Source organism: Lepidothrix coronata, unplaced genomic scaffold (genome assembly GCF_001604755.1).
Source record: "Lepidothrix coronata isolate B3197 unplaced genomic scaffold, Lepidothrix_coronata-1.0 Scaffold180, whole genome shotgun sequence".
Classification (NCBI taxonomy): Eukaryota; Metazoa; Chordata; class Aves; order Passeriformes; family Pipridae; genus Lepidothrix; species Lepidothrix coronata.
The window spans coordinates 448,802-463,561 of NW_016690360.1; the positions used below are offsets into that span (position 1 = coordinate 448,802).

A 14,760-nucleotide genomic window follows, 5' to 3' on the forward strand; every position below is an offset into this window, starting at 1 on the left:
TGAGAGGATGAGGCAGAAAGAAAGAAAGAAAGAAAGAAATCACAGGGGAAGCAACACTAAAGCTGCTGTATGAAGACAAAGCACTTTTTGAGCAAGACTTTTATAAGGCCCTCAAATTCCTCTGCAACACAGGAGCTGCTGTAATGAGGAATGTGAGAACAAGGGGGAACAGGGAAGATGAGAAGATGGCTCTGTGGGAACACAGGGGGAGCAGCCAGCCCTGCTGCTGTCCCTGCAGAGGGACCCCCAGGGCACTGCCCCAACCTGTCCCCCCGGCAGCCCCACAGCCCTTCCAGGGGGTCACAGCCAACTGGTTATCAACTCCTCAGCCAGTTTTCCCAAAATATCCCTAATTTCCCCCGTCTGTATCCTTTTTCTCACACTGATCCTGCCTTTTAAGTGACAGGCTGACTACAGGATGGGGCAACTCTCACTCGAGCAGTTCCTGCAAGAATATCATAGCATTAAAATCCTTACTTATCCACTGATCCCCATTCCAAACTGGGAAACCCAGAGCCACACACATCCAGCCCCAGTTTATTGGGACCACACCAGCCACACACACAAGGGCTGACAAAATCTGCTTGTGGCACTGCAGAGAATCATGGAATGGTTTGGGCTGGAAGGGATCTCAAAGATCATGCAGTGATCCACCCCCTGCCATGGGCAGGGACACCTCCCACCAGCCCAGGTTGCTCCAACCTGGCCTTGGACACTTCCAGGGATTCCAGGGGCAGCCACAGCTTCTCTGGGCAACCTGGGCCAGGGCCTCCCCACCCTCCCAGGGAAGGATTCTTTCCCAATATCCCATCTAACTCTGCTCTCTGGCAGTGGGAAGCCATTCCCCCTTGTCCTGGCACTCCATGATGCAATGTAACCTGTCCAGCAATAAATGTAATAATTAAAACCCCACACATTTAGTAATTTATCTCTGTGATCAATGCTGGGGAAGCAAAGCCCCTGCTGCCTTTAGCACCCAAAGGTTGAGTATTTACTGCCATGCACAGCTGAGCACTGAATCCACCCTGGAATATCAGGCACAGATTTAGCTCAGCTCTCCTCCTCCAGCAGCTCTTCCTGCAAGAACTGCCTGTGTGGTTATTTCAGATACTTGTGATTGCCCAGACATTTCACAAGGTCACTTTACAGCACCAGAAAAAACCCCTCAGCTTGATAAATCCACACCATTTTTCACAACTCTGAGCTTTCAGGGAGTCACAGGAGCCGGAGTTGGATCTTTCCACACATCACCAACCCAAGGAGTGATTGACTCACACACCATGAGACACGACAAAGTCAAACCCACAACTCACACTGCATTTAACCAGGGATTTGCTGATTCCAGCCCAGGTTTAATGCCAACTTTGTGTCACCGTGTAACCCTAAAATCAGAGTTTTTGAAGTGCCTCCCCCAGGTTGTCTCCCCCCACACAGCCCAGACAGGACGTGGTTCTGAACCCCACTGCTCATATTTTCCTTTGTGCAAACAACACATTTGGGTGTTCCCATCTGTCCCTTCAGTTTTAGATATTTAGAAATCACCCTCATCCTTCTGATCACAAACTACTGCTGGTATCACTCCCAAATGGAAAAGGAGTCTCTCATAAGGAAGAACAATGTCTGTGCTGTCATAGAATCATGGAGTGGTTTGGGTTGGAAGGGACCTTAAAGATCATCTCATCCCACCCCTGCCATGGGCAGGGACACCTTCCACTAGCCCAGGTTGCTCCAACCTGGCCTTGGACACTTCCAGGGATCCAGGGGCAGCCACAGCTTCTCTGGGCAACTTGGGCCAGGGCCTCCCCACCCTCACAGAAAGGAATTCCTTCCCAATATCTCACCTATCCCTGCCCTCTGGCAGTGGGAAGCCATTCCCTGTGTCCTGTCCCTCCATCCCTTGTCCCCAGTCCCTCTCCAGTTTTCCTGGAGCCCCTTCAGGCCCTGCAAGGGGCTCTCAGGTCTTCTCAGAGCCTTTTCTTCCCCTATGGAAGTATCAAACCTCATTTTATAACCGAAGGAAACTCCAACCCCACTTCCCACTGTGCTCCACTGCAGGCGAAAGAGAAACTTAAGGAAAGTAAAACGATTTTTCCCGGATTTTAAGGTGAAACCCCCCCAAATTCAGAGCTATTCCAGGTGAGATTTCACTTGCAGCGTCTCCAAGCACAGAGTCAGCCATGGAGGGATCCTGGCTCCAAGGGGAGGAGTATTTTGGGGAGGTGGGAAACCCCACACTGACCCTCTGGGGCACAACCCATCTATGTGAGTGTTAACTCCAAATTCTGCCCAGAGTTTGCACCCAATCAGATCAACCTTTCTCTGATCCAGTTTTTAAGATTCACTCTTTTGTTTGCTGCAGGGGCAACGTATTTTTTTCCAAGTGCCAGATGTGGAATCTGGTCCCTCCTCAGCACTAATTTATTGTGGCTATTTACCTGTCAGCCCAAGGACTGAACAGCTGCATAAATAAAGCTAAAACCCCTCCAGTTCTATGAAAGGTCTGAAGGAGCACGATGGTAAATCTAAATCTGATCTCAAAGAAATCACATTTATTCCTACTCCAGCTAAACTATAGCCAGCATCAAATTTATCACACGTGCATGGAATAAACATGATAAATACAGTGTGTGCTGAGTGTGTATGTGCCTGGAGAACTGGTTTGATAACCAAAAGTTTTGTTAAATCCAGCAGACACATGACAGAACCAAAAAAAAAGAGTGGGTTTTTTTGAGCAAATGCTAAATTACCTGGTGCAGGTGCAACAAATAACCTATTTTGTTTATTTATGAGGAAATAACGCTTCAGGAGGTTCAGATGAGCACTGCTTTATTATTTAATATCTGCTTTATTTATCTGAAAGATTTATTTAATGTAAGAGCTCTGGGCCAGAAGCTCTTCCAGAAGGTGCAGCTGGTGTCAAGTCATGTATCTGACCAAAATTAAGAGGATTTCTCCCTGGCACTAAAATGGGCTTTTTGAAAAGGCCACATTGATGGGGAATTTTTCAAAGGAAACTCCCCAAATCCTCAGCTAAAAGCTGAGCACTGCTCCAGATAATATTAGTTAAAAGGAGAGACTGTATTTCAAGCTCATTATTGCTGTAAATCTAACGGGTATTTTAAAACATCACATTTAGAACTATTTAAGTTGAAGGCTCAGCCCTCCCTATTCTACTCAATAAGCAATTGGTGCTGTTACCAAGATCCATGCAGGAAAACCCTGTTTTTCAAACCCTTGGAAGCGTTATCCACAGTTTGGAGCTGAGGGAACAAGGAGGCAAAGCAGAAATCTCCTGTTCCCTGAGGAATTACTGCAAGGGACAAACACACCACGAGGGCTGGACTTGGTATTAAAGGTCTTTTTCCACCTAAGTGATTCCTGTGATCCTACACAACTCCTGCTTCGGTGTTTCACTTCCTCCTTGTGCAAAAAAACAGGGAATGAGGGCAAGGAATCCCCCCCAGCAGTGGCCAGGACAGCAGAGCAGGGACTGGGCCAACATCTCTTACCCAGGTTTAGACTGGAAGATGATCCATGTGAAGATAAGGAAGGTGGAGGAGTCTGGGAGTGGCCGGGTCCTTGGCTGGGCAGAGGCATTCCCACAGGGCCAGGAGAGGAGGAGAAGCCAAGGCCATTGTAAAAACTGTGTCCTATGGGTGTCAAACTGCTCGATGTCCTCTTGTACAGGTCACTGCTCCCCGTCAGCGAGTCCCGGCGGGAGCCGCTGCCCGTGTTGGAGTTTGCAACTGCAAAGGGGGAAAAGAGGAGAACTGGGTGATGCCAACGAGCTGCCTGAGACACCTGCAACAGCTCCACCTGTTTTCCTAAAGGTGTTGCAAGCATTTAATGAAATGCATTCATTAAACCCACGTTACTAATGCTCAAGCAGAAACTCTTGGCTTAAAAAAAAAATCAGCGGAGATCCTGCCTTTGCATTTCCAGCTCTGTAAGTTTTTGTACTGAGAGAACACGTGAAAAAACACAGCTCCAAAAAAATCCACGGGATCAAAAGATTAAAAATCTACCTAATGTAAGTGACCACGGTTTTGGACACAAACACTGAGCACTTCTGGACCTTCAGGAGAAGTTTTGGATTCCTCCAGGTTTTTTTCCCTAAGAACATCACTCAGTTTAACACCAGATATTAGATCACCCTACAAGCACTGCCTCGTGTTTGTTCTCAGCCATTAGAGCTAAAACAAAGCCAACATGAGATTTTATCAGTGTTTATTTAAGAGCACGTCCAGCTTTGTGTACATTTACCTGCAATCCTTGTGCTCATCCTTCATTAGATTAGAAAACAGCTCCTGTTTGCCCCAAGCTTTATGGAGATGGAAATCAGAATTCAATTTAACACACAAACCCAATGGTTTTTAAGAGCTGCCTTGATAGGCAAATACAAACTCTTTAAATGCACTGTCAACTCGAGGGGAAAAAAATCAATTTTGCATTAAAATCTTGTTTAATAAATAGTGAAATTGTTAACTGCAACGAACTAATCATTTTTCATGACTGCACACGAGCTCTAGAAGCAGCAGGATCACAGTTTTATTCATTGATTGAGGGAAAATAAGTTTGTGAATCTTGGCACTGAGCAAACCAGTAATGGATTTCAATTAATTAAATAAACTGAGGTGAAAGAGGCAAATGCTGTGTTTACCTCAAACCAAGATGGTTCAAATTCTCAGGCTGGGCTTAAGAAAAATATTTAGAGTAAGGTTTTATTTAAAACTGTTATTCTATGTAGTGACTGCATGTCCCTCAGCCTGCTCTGATGGAGCAGCTCCAAAGGCATGTTTGAACTAGTCCTTCACACTGCTGAAAGCAGGGAAGTTCAAGACATAATTACTGCCCTGAGAACGAGCAGTCATTAAAACAATTGTTCCACTTCAAAAAAAAACCAAACCTAAGGAAAAAAACCCCAACAATACAAAACACAACCCCCCCCAACCCACAGACATCTCCCTGGTTTGGTCTGGTTTGGTTCTGAAAGAAATCTCAGTCTCCAACTGCCTAAAACCAACTCAGACCACGGATAGGACGTTTCTTGCAACCACAACATGTGATTCTTTTGGTGTATGATGGACACAATTCCCAGAACAAGGCATGGAAACCACCTCAGATCAGCTTTTTAAAATCCTGAGAAGCTTCTTAGCCTTTATTCTGAGGTAAGAGACAGCACAGGGGTGGATACACTCCTCTGGAGCCAATTCCTGCCAGTCCAGTATCCCCACCAAGCACAGGCAGGGAAAAAATACTTAACAAGGGGCCAACTGGTAATGTGCATAACAAACACAGTTAATTACTGTGCTTCTAATTATCATCCACTAAAAGAACTTTCACCAGAAAGTGCTGCAGATTTTCAAAGCCCTAAGTCGTCCCCGGAGGAAGATTTCCACTTAGCCTTGGATGGATGAGGGGAGCTCAGCTCAGGAGCTCGGAGCAGCAGCTCCAGTGGATTCCCAGCCTGCTCAGGGCTCCCTGCTGCTCTCCCTTCCCCCTGGAAGCAGCTGCTGTCCTTACCTGCTGTCCCAAATCCTCCCAGTGCAGAGCCCAGCGTGGCCCCCAGGGAGCTGCTGCTGCCGAAGCCCAGGGAGGTGTTGGCGGGCTGGGCAGAGCCCTGAGAGAAGAGGGAGCTGCTCTGGGAATTGCTGCTCAGGGAGTTGTTGCCGTAGAAGGAGCTGGAGGCCAGGTTGTTGGTGGGCTGCTGCTGGGGCTGGGGCTGGGGCTGCTGCGTCCCCAGAGGCCGGAATGGCCCGTTGGTTGTCCCTGCCAGCCCTCCCGCCGCTCCGTTGGCCGAGGCCGCGGCCGCCGCCACCGCTGCGGGAAAAGCAATTGGAAAAATCCCTTTAAAAAGCCGAAAAGAATCCATTTTCATCACTGTTTCGGTTAAAACTCATCGGGTTCCTTGTAATTATTACAGGTTTTTTTTCCTTCCAGGATGAAAATCTCCCTTTCACATCAAACTCGGCGTAAATTCTCTTTATTTCCCATCCCAGCTCCCCGAGTGTCGCCCAGAGCCCCCAAACACCAGCAGTGCCCAGCTGTTCTTGCTGATGCTTGTGTTGTTAGAGCTCCACAGATCAAACACAAATGGTCCCTTTCTCCCAAGATCCCAGATTCCAATCGATACGGTCCCACACTTGCAAAAGTCAATTAAGAAAAGCGAGCTTTAAAATAAGTGAAAATGTTCTTCAGCACATGAAATCTGCAGTGCCAAGAACATCGAACCCGAGGGCTCTTGTTTTTCAGCCAGTTCCAAAGTAAAAGAAAAAGGAAAATAAACAAGGGCTACACGAAAACAATTAAAAGGCCCGTTTCATAATCTCTTGCTAACACTGGCTTACCCATGGATTCTGGCTGGAAAAGTCCTTTTAAAGCCTTGAACTCCCAAGGAACCCTAATAAATCCCAAAACAGCTCATGGCAAAGGCCAGGCATGGACCATTTCAGGCAAGGTGATCATATCATAGAATGTGTATCATGGACTCGTTTGGGTGGGAAGGAAAATTAAAGCCCATCTCATTCCACCCCCTGCCATGGGCAGGGACACCCCCCACTAGCCCAGGTTGCTCCAAGCCCTGTCCAACCTGGCCTTGGACACTTCCAGGGATCCAGGGGCAGCCACAGCTTCTCTGGGCAACCTGGGCCAGGGCCTCCCCACCCTCCCAGGGAAGGACTCTCCCAATATCCCAATTCCCAGTGGGAAGCCATTCCCTGTGTCCTGTCCCTCCATCCCTTGTCCCCAGTCCCTCTCCAGCTCTCCTGGAGCCCCTTCAGGCCCTGCAAGGGGCTCTCAGCTCTCCCTGGAGTCATCTGAGAATCCTACACAGGCCAAAAGCTTTAGCAGGTGGGAAAGCAGGTCCAGCAGAGAAATTTAAACAACTATCATGAAACTCTATGAAATACTTTGAGTTCCTGTCCCCTCCCTCTCCGAGGCTGCTCTGAAGGCTCAGCCCAAGTGAGCACACGGGATGTTCTCCACAACAATCCCCACACGGATCTCAGTGAGGGCAAGTTTGTCATCACGGTCAGCAGAGCTCAGAGGGGCTGGGGCTGGGCCAGGGCCACTGTCCCTGGGAGGGAGCAGCACTCACCTGCCTGGGCTGCAGAGGAGCTGATGATGACGGGGGCAGGGGCCACGAGGCGCACGGGGGCCCCCAGGCCGTTCCTGGCCCCCGCGTTCACCACCAGGGCCCCGGTTTGGTCGTAATAGGCAGCAGGAGCCAGCACTGGGTACCCTGGGGGGGCAAAGCACAGGTGAGGGGACAAGCAGGGCAGCACCCAGCAGGTCCAGCATCTCCACGGGACTCTGGTGCAACATTACATCATTTACAGCGTTACAGTTTAACCCCATTTTTAAAGGAAATCTGAGCGGAAAAGGAAAAAGCAACAACAGCTCTGCTACTCCTGAAAAGGAAAAATTTCAATCCATGTTGAAGTCCATGACTTTATAATAAGTAAGACTTTGAGGCAGAGAAGAATTTTTTCCTCCTCAAAGCTACTGGCATTGCCCTCAGAGTAAATTCAGTTACACAGATCAAAAAAAGGGGTTAAAATACAAAACCCACCATTTCTTTTAAACGTGCACCTTGTGCTGGGACCTCTCAGATCTGTGAACACTCTGCATGTCCAACTCCCCTGCTCTGGGCTGAGGCTGTCAGGGGGCACACACTTGGAACTTGAAGGTATATATCATAAATATATATATATATTTAATGATATATAAAATATATATTATATATTATATATTATATATGTATAAATATATATAATATATATATGTCATAAATCATTCTTTAATATATAAAAACAAACACTTTAAAATATGCTGGTGATACACACAGCAGCACACTGTCAGTAGTATATAGTGATTTAGGTACCTTACTATAGAGTTCTAATTAAATGGAGACATTCAAATTAAATAGAGAGCTTCTCCAAGGTGAGGGGAGGTCACAAAGAGAAAGTTCTCTAAGTATTTGCCTTGCAAATATATATATACCCACATATATAAACATATATAAATGTATATTTGCTTTTCCAATATAACCCAAATAACAGATTTAAGGAAATTTGCAGCTTGCTGGAAACATGCACATTACAGTTCACTTTGTAACTTAATACAGCAACATTCTTCTTAAACTATTAAAACCCACATTTACAACCATGTGACACTTCCAGCAAGGAGACCTGAAGTCCAAATAATCCTTTTTCCTTACATTTGACCAGCACATTATTCTAAAAGATGCTTAGGTTTGTCCTCTGCCATTACAGTAAATATTCTGAATAACTGAATGTCAAAAGCAGCCTCATGGATCAGAGTTACAATTCATACAGCAGCTCCTCTCAGGAAGAATTATAAATCAGAATTAAACCTGCTCCTTTTATCCCTTTTCTTTTCCTGTTTTTAAGCAATTAGAAAGAAGCAATCCTGAAGGGGAAGTCCCTGATCTGTGGAAGTCAAGCCCTGGGCAGGGATGGAGGAACAAGATGACTGAACAGGACTAAGATCCCTCTCGGAGGTTTCAAATGCAGATCCCATAAGCTCGAATGAGCCACGGGAAAATCTGAAGGCAACTTTCCAATTCTTTGGAATACCCCAGTAACTAATGCACCTGTACAGTGGATAACAATTGTTTTCACCTGTGACAAGGGCACCTACCCCCTGGTTCTGAGGTTCTGTGCTGCAGAGCTGGTTGGGGTCACACCGAAACCCCTCCTGCACCCACAGATTAACCCCCAAACTGATGGAAACAAACACTGCTGAATCCCAGGCAAACATGACATCTGGAGACGTGAGATCCAACTCCATGGCTCTCCCTGGGCCCTGCAGAAGCTGCTCCTGCCCCGGCCATACCTGGCATTCCCGCTGCCAGCCCCTGGCCGAAGGCGAGGGCGGAGTTGACGGCGGCCGCGGCCACCAGTGGGTCCGTCTGCTGGCCCTGCTGGTTCTGGTTGGGGGTCAAGGGACGCTGGCTGGCTCCTCCACGGAGAACCTGTGGAGACAGAGGGACATCCAGGTGTTTATCTTGGGGCCCAGGAGCAAGTCACCATCAGCAGGTACTTGCAGGAGCAATCTAGTTGAAGTTGTTGCACCAGTAACGGGTGACAGCCTTGACTTCCCTTCACTCTTAATCAACTTTTCTTGATATTTTTTGATATACAAGAAGGACATGGAGGGGCTGGAGCGTGTCCAGGGAAGGGAATGCAGCTGGGGAAGGGGTTGGAGCAGCAGGAGCAACTGAGGGAGCTGGGGGGGCTCAGCCTGGAGAAAAGGAGGCTCAGGGGGGACCTTCTGGCTCTGCAACCCCCTGACAGGAGGGGGGAGCCAGGGGGTTGTCGGGCTCTGCTCCCAGGGAACAAGGGACAGGAGGAGAGGGAACGGCCTCAGGCTGTGCCAGGGGAGGGTCAGGTTGGATATTAGGGAAAATTCTTTGCTGAAAGGGTGGTCAGGCATTGGCAGGGCCTGCCCAGGGAGGTGATGGAGTCCCCATTCCTGGAGGTGTTCAAAAACACGTGGATGTGCTGCCTGGGGACGTGGTTTAGTGTGGACCTGCCAGTGCTGAGTTAATGGTTTAACTCAATGATCTTCAGAGGGCTTTTCTAACCTTCCTAACTTTATGATCCAACCTTCAATCCCCATCCTTGGATAGAAGTGTTTACAAGCCATCTGCCCATCCCAGGTAACATTTGCTCTCTGGTAAAGGCCCTTTTGAGCAGAAACCTTAAAAAGCCCAATTTAGGAGCTGGAGGCCGACAACATGAGGTGACCTGGCTTTTTCCAAGGTACCAGCTCCTCTAGAAAACAGTGACCTGGTGACACAACTGGGAAATAATGACCAAAGAGCCCACACTGTGCTGTGTCTGGAGGAGCTCTCGTGGTGCTCTCAAAGGGATGATGGCAAAGTGGCCTTTGCTGTAATTACTTGTGACAGCCCCTGTTTGCCAAAGCCTTGCACTCCAGGGGGGGCAGGTCTGCACCCACCAGCAAGGTCAGCATGTTAAAGGAGCCATCCCTGGGTCCTCTGGCTGCAAGAAGTGACATCGTGTGTGTCACCTGACAGAGCCATTAACAGGGAAAAATGACTTTGTGCACAGAGGGCCTGGGAGAGGGTGCTGAGGTGATTTAGGTGTGCCTGACTCTGCTGTCACTGTCACAGCCTGGAATTCCTGGAGGAGACTGAGGGGAGACCTCAGTGCAGTTCCAATTACTGGGCAGGGGCAGAGGAGGGGCAGGGACTGAGCTCTGCTCTGGGGGAGCAGGGACAGCACCCAGGGAACGGCTGGAGCTGTGTCAGGGCAGGCTCAGGTTGGATCTCAGGCAAAGGTTCTTCCCCCAGAGGCTGTTTGGGCACTGCCCAGGCTCCCCAGGGCAGTGGGCACAGCCCCAAGGCTGCCAGAGCTGCAGGAGGGTTTGGCTGATCCTCTGGGGCACAGGGGGGGACTCTTGGGGCTGGGCCTGTGCAGGGCTCAGGGTTGGACTCCATGATCCTTGTAAGTCCCTCCCAACTCAGCACATTTTGGGATTCTGAGTCTCTCAGAATTCCAATGGGTGCAGCTGCAGCACTGGAGTGCTCATGGCTTTTATTAATACACTATTAAGGTGTCATAAGGGTGACAAATCAACTGTCCATAATCATTGCTCCAGGTTTCCAAAACCTCTGCCTCAGCACTTTTAATCCAAACAATTCCTGCTGCATCCTCTTATGGATGCAGGTTTGCATTATAAACACCACTCCTGATCCCACTCACGCCAGCTCCATGCCTATAAAAGTAATGAAAAATACTATAAAGGCTACTGGCACTGATATATTTTATTTTAATAGCCTGGTCCTTTGCAGAAGCTCTCTTAACACACACCCTCTTCATCTGAAAAGGTCTTTTAGCACCACCCAACACTGGAGTTTGCTTTAGTTTTCAAAGCAGAAGCTCAAAAATTCAGCTGCCAGTTGCTCTTTACTCTGCCATTTCAGGCACCCAAGGACCAGAAAGGAGGGCTCTGTGTCACTGTGAGAAAGGAGCCATCTCCCTTTTGGGTAGCAGAACAAACCCACTCTGTTCCCAAGCAGGAAGAACTGTGGGACAGATGCTGAGAAATGTGTGTGAAGCCCTCAGGTGAGGAGCAGCTCTGAACAAACCCCAAACAAGCTCCTGGGCTGTGCCCAGAGTTGTCCAGGTAACTGAAACCCAATCTGGTTCCTGATCCTGTTCCACGAGCCTTGCTGAGGTCTGAGAGCAGAAAAGGAGACCACATCCAAGTGTGTGTCCAAAGGAATGAGGATCAAAGGAAGGATGGTGGGACACCTCTCACCCATCCAGCATTTAACTGAATTCCTGGGGTTTAGCACCAGCAGTTTAGTCTGAAAGTTTGGATTGTTTCAAAATGTTGATTAAAATAGCAAAGTACTGCCCAGAGAAGCTGTGGCTGCCCCACCCCTGGAAGTGTCCAAGGCCAGGCTGGACAGGGGTTGGAGAACCTGGGCTGGTGGAAGGTGTCCCTGTCATGGTGGAACCAGACGGTGTTTAAGGTCCCTTCCAACCCAAACCATTCCCCCATTCCAACAATCTGCACTCCTACCCAACTTTGTCAAATGTTTAGGATGGCTTCTCCTTTTCTATAAGGAAGAAAATTCTTGTACCCTATTTATTCTCGTACCATCTCTCAGTTTCCACCTTCTGTTCCAGCAGCTTAGATTCCCATTTGTGTCATCTGCATGTGCAGAGGCACAGCTGTGATTAAACACCAGACCTTTAGAATGCTTATTTTACTTGAGGTCAGGGAAATTAACCCAGTTAAATTTCAAATACAGGGGAGAGCCCAAAAAACCCAACCAACCCTGAACAAGAAATGGCACAGTGATTCATCACAAAGATGCAGAACAATTATCAGCAGGAGAAAAAAATACAGGCTGGATAATCCAGTGTGTTGTCAATGCCAAGGGATTAAGGCACAGGAGCAAAGCCCATCCTTTAGGAAGTATGTAAGGACATAATTCCCTCCTCACTGTGTTTTAAAAAAGCAAATACCATTTAACCAGCAGATACCTGTCTCAACATTCATCTTTAACACATTTACAGAGGTAACAGCAGATCATATGGAAAAAACTTCATTAAATTTATTTATTTCCTCCTTTTAGCTGTCAAATTCCTGTAATTTTTGTGCAGACTAAATCAAAACAGCTGCAGTTTGCCTCATGAAAATAGAAAATTTCATGTTTTCTTTTCACACTCATCTTTAGCCTCCAAGTCCCCACATGGACACCAAACCTATTCACTCTGCTACTATTTTGACCTCTTTAAAGCCAGTCTTCACTAAGAAAAGCGTTTCATAATGGGCAGCACCCTGAAGATAAGGACACACTCACTGACATTTAATATTTGAGTGCAGTCACCACCCCTAGAAGTGTTCAAAAAACAAGTAGTTGTGGCACTTTGAAGTATGGTTTAGTGGGAATGGGGATTGGATGATCTTGGAAGTCTTTTCCAACCTTAAAGACAATTATCATCAGCTTCAAATTGCAGTGATGGGCACAGTGATGGGTTGGGAGATGATGACTGCTGCCTGCACACCAACTTTGCTGTGTTTGCACAGCTCAGGGTGTTCCCAGCCTGAGTCATTTATGCTTCCCAAAGCACTAACACTCAATAACTCACCCCCACCAAGGTACTTGTGCCCTCTCCACATGCAAGATGAATAAATCAAGTAACAAAATGTATAGATGGTTCTTGCCCTTTTTTCAGGAGGCCAAAGGCTCTTCTTGTCACCTTAAAACTACTTGGATTTGAGGGTCAGGAGCAGGCACTGACAAAATCAGGGTTCTTAAGGGCTGGAGCTGTGTCAGGGGTGTTTAGGCTGGATATTATGGAAAGGTTCTTCCCCCAGAGGGTGGCTGGGCACTGACCACACTCCCCAGGGCAGTGGGCACAGCCCCAAGGCTGCCAGAGCTCAGGGACAGGGTTTATTAGAGAATCTGTGCTTGTTCTCTTCCTCCCCTTTCCCCAGGTGTGCTCTCCCCTCAGCAGCCTGTTGGTGGTTTGCTGAGTTGGTGTGACCTCCCTGTGCTTCTGCAGCAGGTTCTGATCCTCAGAGAAGCACTTCTGGAAATGGGTGAAGCATCTTCCTTTGGGAAGCATTTTTATAAACAGGTGAAACCTCACAGGAGACACTGAGCTCTGCTCTGGGGGAGCAGGGACAGCACCCAGGGAACGGCTGGAGCTGTGTCAGGGCAGGCTCAGGTTGGATCTCAGCCAAAGGTTCTTCCCCCAGAGGCTGGTTGGGCACTGCCCAGGCTCCCCAGGGCAGTGGGCACAGCCCCAAGGCTGCCAGAGCTGCAGGAGGGTTTGGCTGATCCTCTGGGGCACAGGGGGGGACTCTTGGGGCTGGGCCTGTGCAGGGCTGAGGGTTGGACTCCAAGATCTTTGTGGGTCTTTCCAACAGGACATTCTGTGCCTCAAAGCCGCTCCAAAGCGTTCTGTGGGATGCAGGAGCCCCCCAGCCTTACCTGCTGCTGGCCCTGCTGGGTTTGCTGTGTCGTTTGCTGGTTTGCTGAGTTGGTGGCGGCGGCGGCGGCGGCCGCTTGCTGCTGGAACAGGCTGGCGGGATAAACTCCCCAGGGAGTGACTCCATAGTACTGGTGAGGGACAACAGCCGGGCCTGCAACACCGAGGGAACGTGTCAGCTGCTGGATCGTGACAAGGGTTACGCAGCCAACAGTCAGAAACACCTCTGCTCATCACATTTGGTTCAGCAAATCCCATTTCAGCGGGAGCCGCCTGAAATCCTTTGCAAATACAGAGGGATTCTGGCATTTATTACCCATTTTTAAAAAGCTTCCAAGTCAAACCTGAAATTCCATCTTCACTTACTTTTACCTTATTGGAGGAGGTCAAACTCAGCTGCCAGTGATCCTGTTGAAAGTTGGTTTTATTGTTGTGCCCTAATTTTGTAGTGAAGGAATGAAACTTTAACCAAACCATTTTTAAGCACAGAGATAAACTTCTAATCTCAGCTGACACTCACAGCTCATCTACCATTTAGCTCCTCGATAAATTAACAAAACCTCTCCACAGCTGAATAGCATCAATTCTCAAGTGTTTAATGTTATTTTTCCAGCCACTCAGTCCTACTTTGCATTTGCAAACCCCCAGAAAAGAGGCTGCACGATCCTGTCTCTTCTCACATTCCCTCCTCCAACTTAAGAGGCTTTAAAAAATAATAATAATAATCTTGGAGAGCAGCAGAAATAGCCTCCCTTTTGAAGATACACTGTGTTTTATCAGGTCTCAGGACACCACACACAATTTGGAGATAGCAGGATGGAACCTCTATCCTTAAATAATCCCACTTGGCACAAGGCTGAGGAAGCAGGGAGCACTCTGTGCTGGAGGGAGGAGTCCCTCCCACCAAATAACAGGGATGTGAATCCAATAATATTTTTTAATATGACTGTTTGATATCTTTTAGAAAGGTCAGCAGAAAAATAGAAGTATTTCCTTTCCTTTCTAAATACATCCTTCATCCCACAGGCCCCTTCCCCACAGCAGGAGGAACCAGGTCGAGTGTCAGTCACGTCTGACACTGTGGAATAAATGAGTCTTTAATCAATTTTGTTCATATTTGGAGTAAAAATAGCAGTTTTTTTTTAAGGAGAGACAGGGAGCACTTGGGTTCTAACCAAGCACTGCAGTGTTGCTGTGAGTTATGAGTGTGACACATGGGCTGAGCATTGGCCCAAAGAAACTAAGAGAATATTCCCCCAGA

General features: G+C 47.9%; 1 protein-coding gene across 8 annotated transcripts in view; it reads right to left on the reverse strand.

Moving 5' to 3' along the window:
• PUM1 (pumilio RNA binding family member 1) overlaps positions 1-14,760 on the reverse strand; it is an 81,033-nt gene that overhangs the window by 16,858 nt on the left and 49,415 nt on the right. For all 8 annotated transcript variants that reach the window (XM_017830552.1, XM_017830546.1, XM_017830551.1 and 5 more), the window contains exons 10-14: positions 13,502-13,653; positions 8,857-8,995; positions 7,097-7,240; positions 5,524-5,820; positions 3,510-3,746 (exon numbers count right to left, since the gene is read on the reverse strand). In XM_017830552.1, the coding sequence (XP_017686041.1) occupies positions 3,510-3,746; positions 5,524-5,820; positions 7,097-7,240; positions 8,857-8,995; positions 13,502-13,653 (969 nt within the window). The remainder of the gene's footprint in view (positions 1-3,509; positions 3,747-5,523; positions 5,821-7,096; positions 7,241-8,856; positions 8,996-13,501; positions 13,654-14,760) is intronic.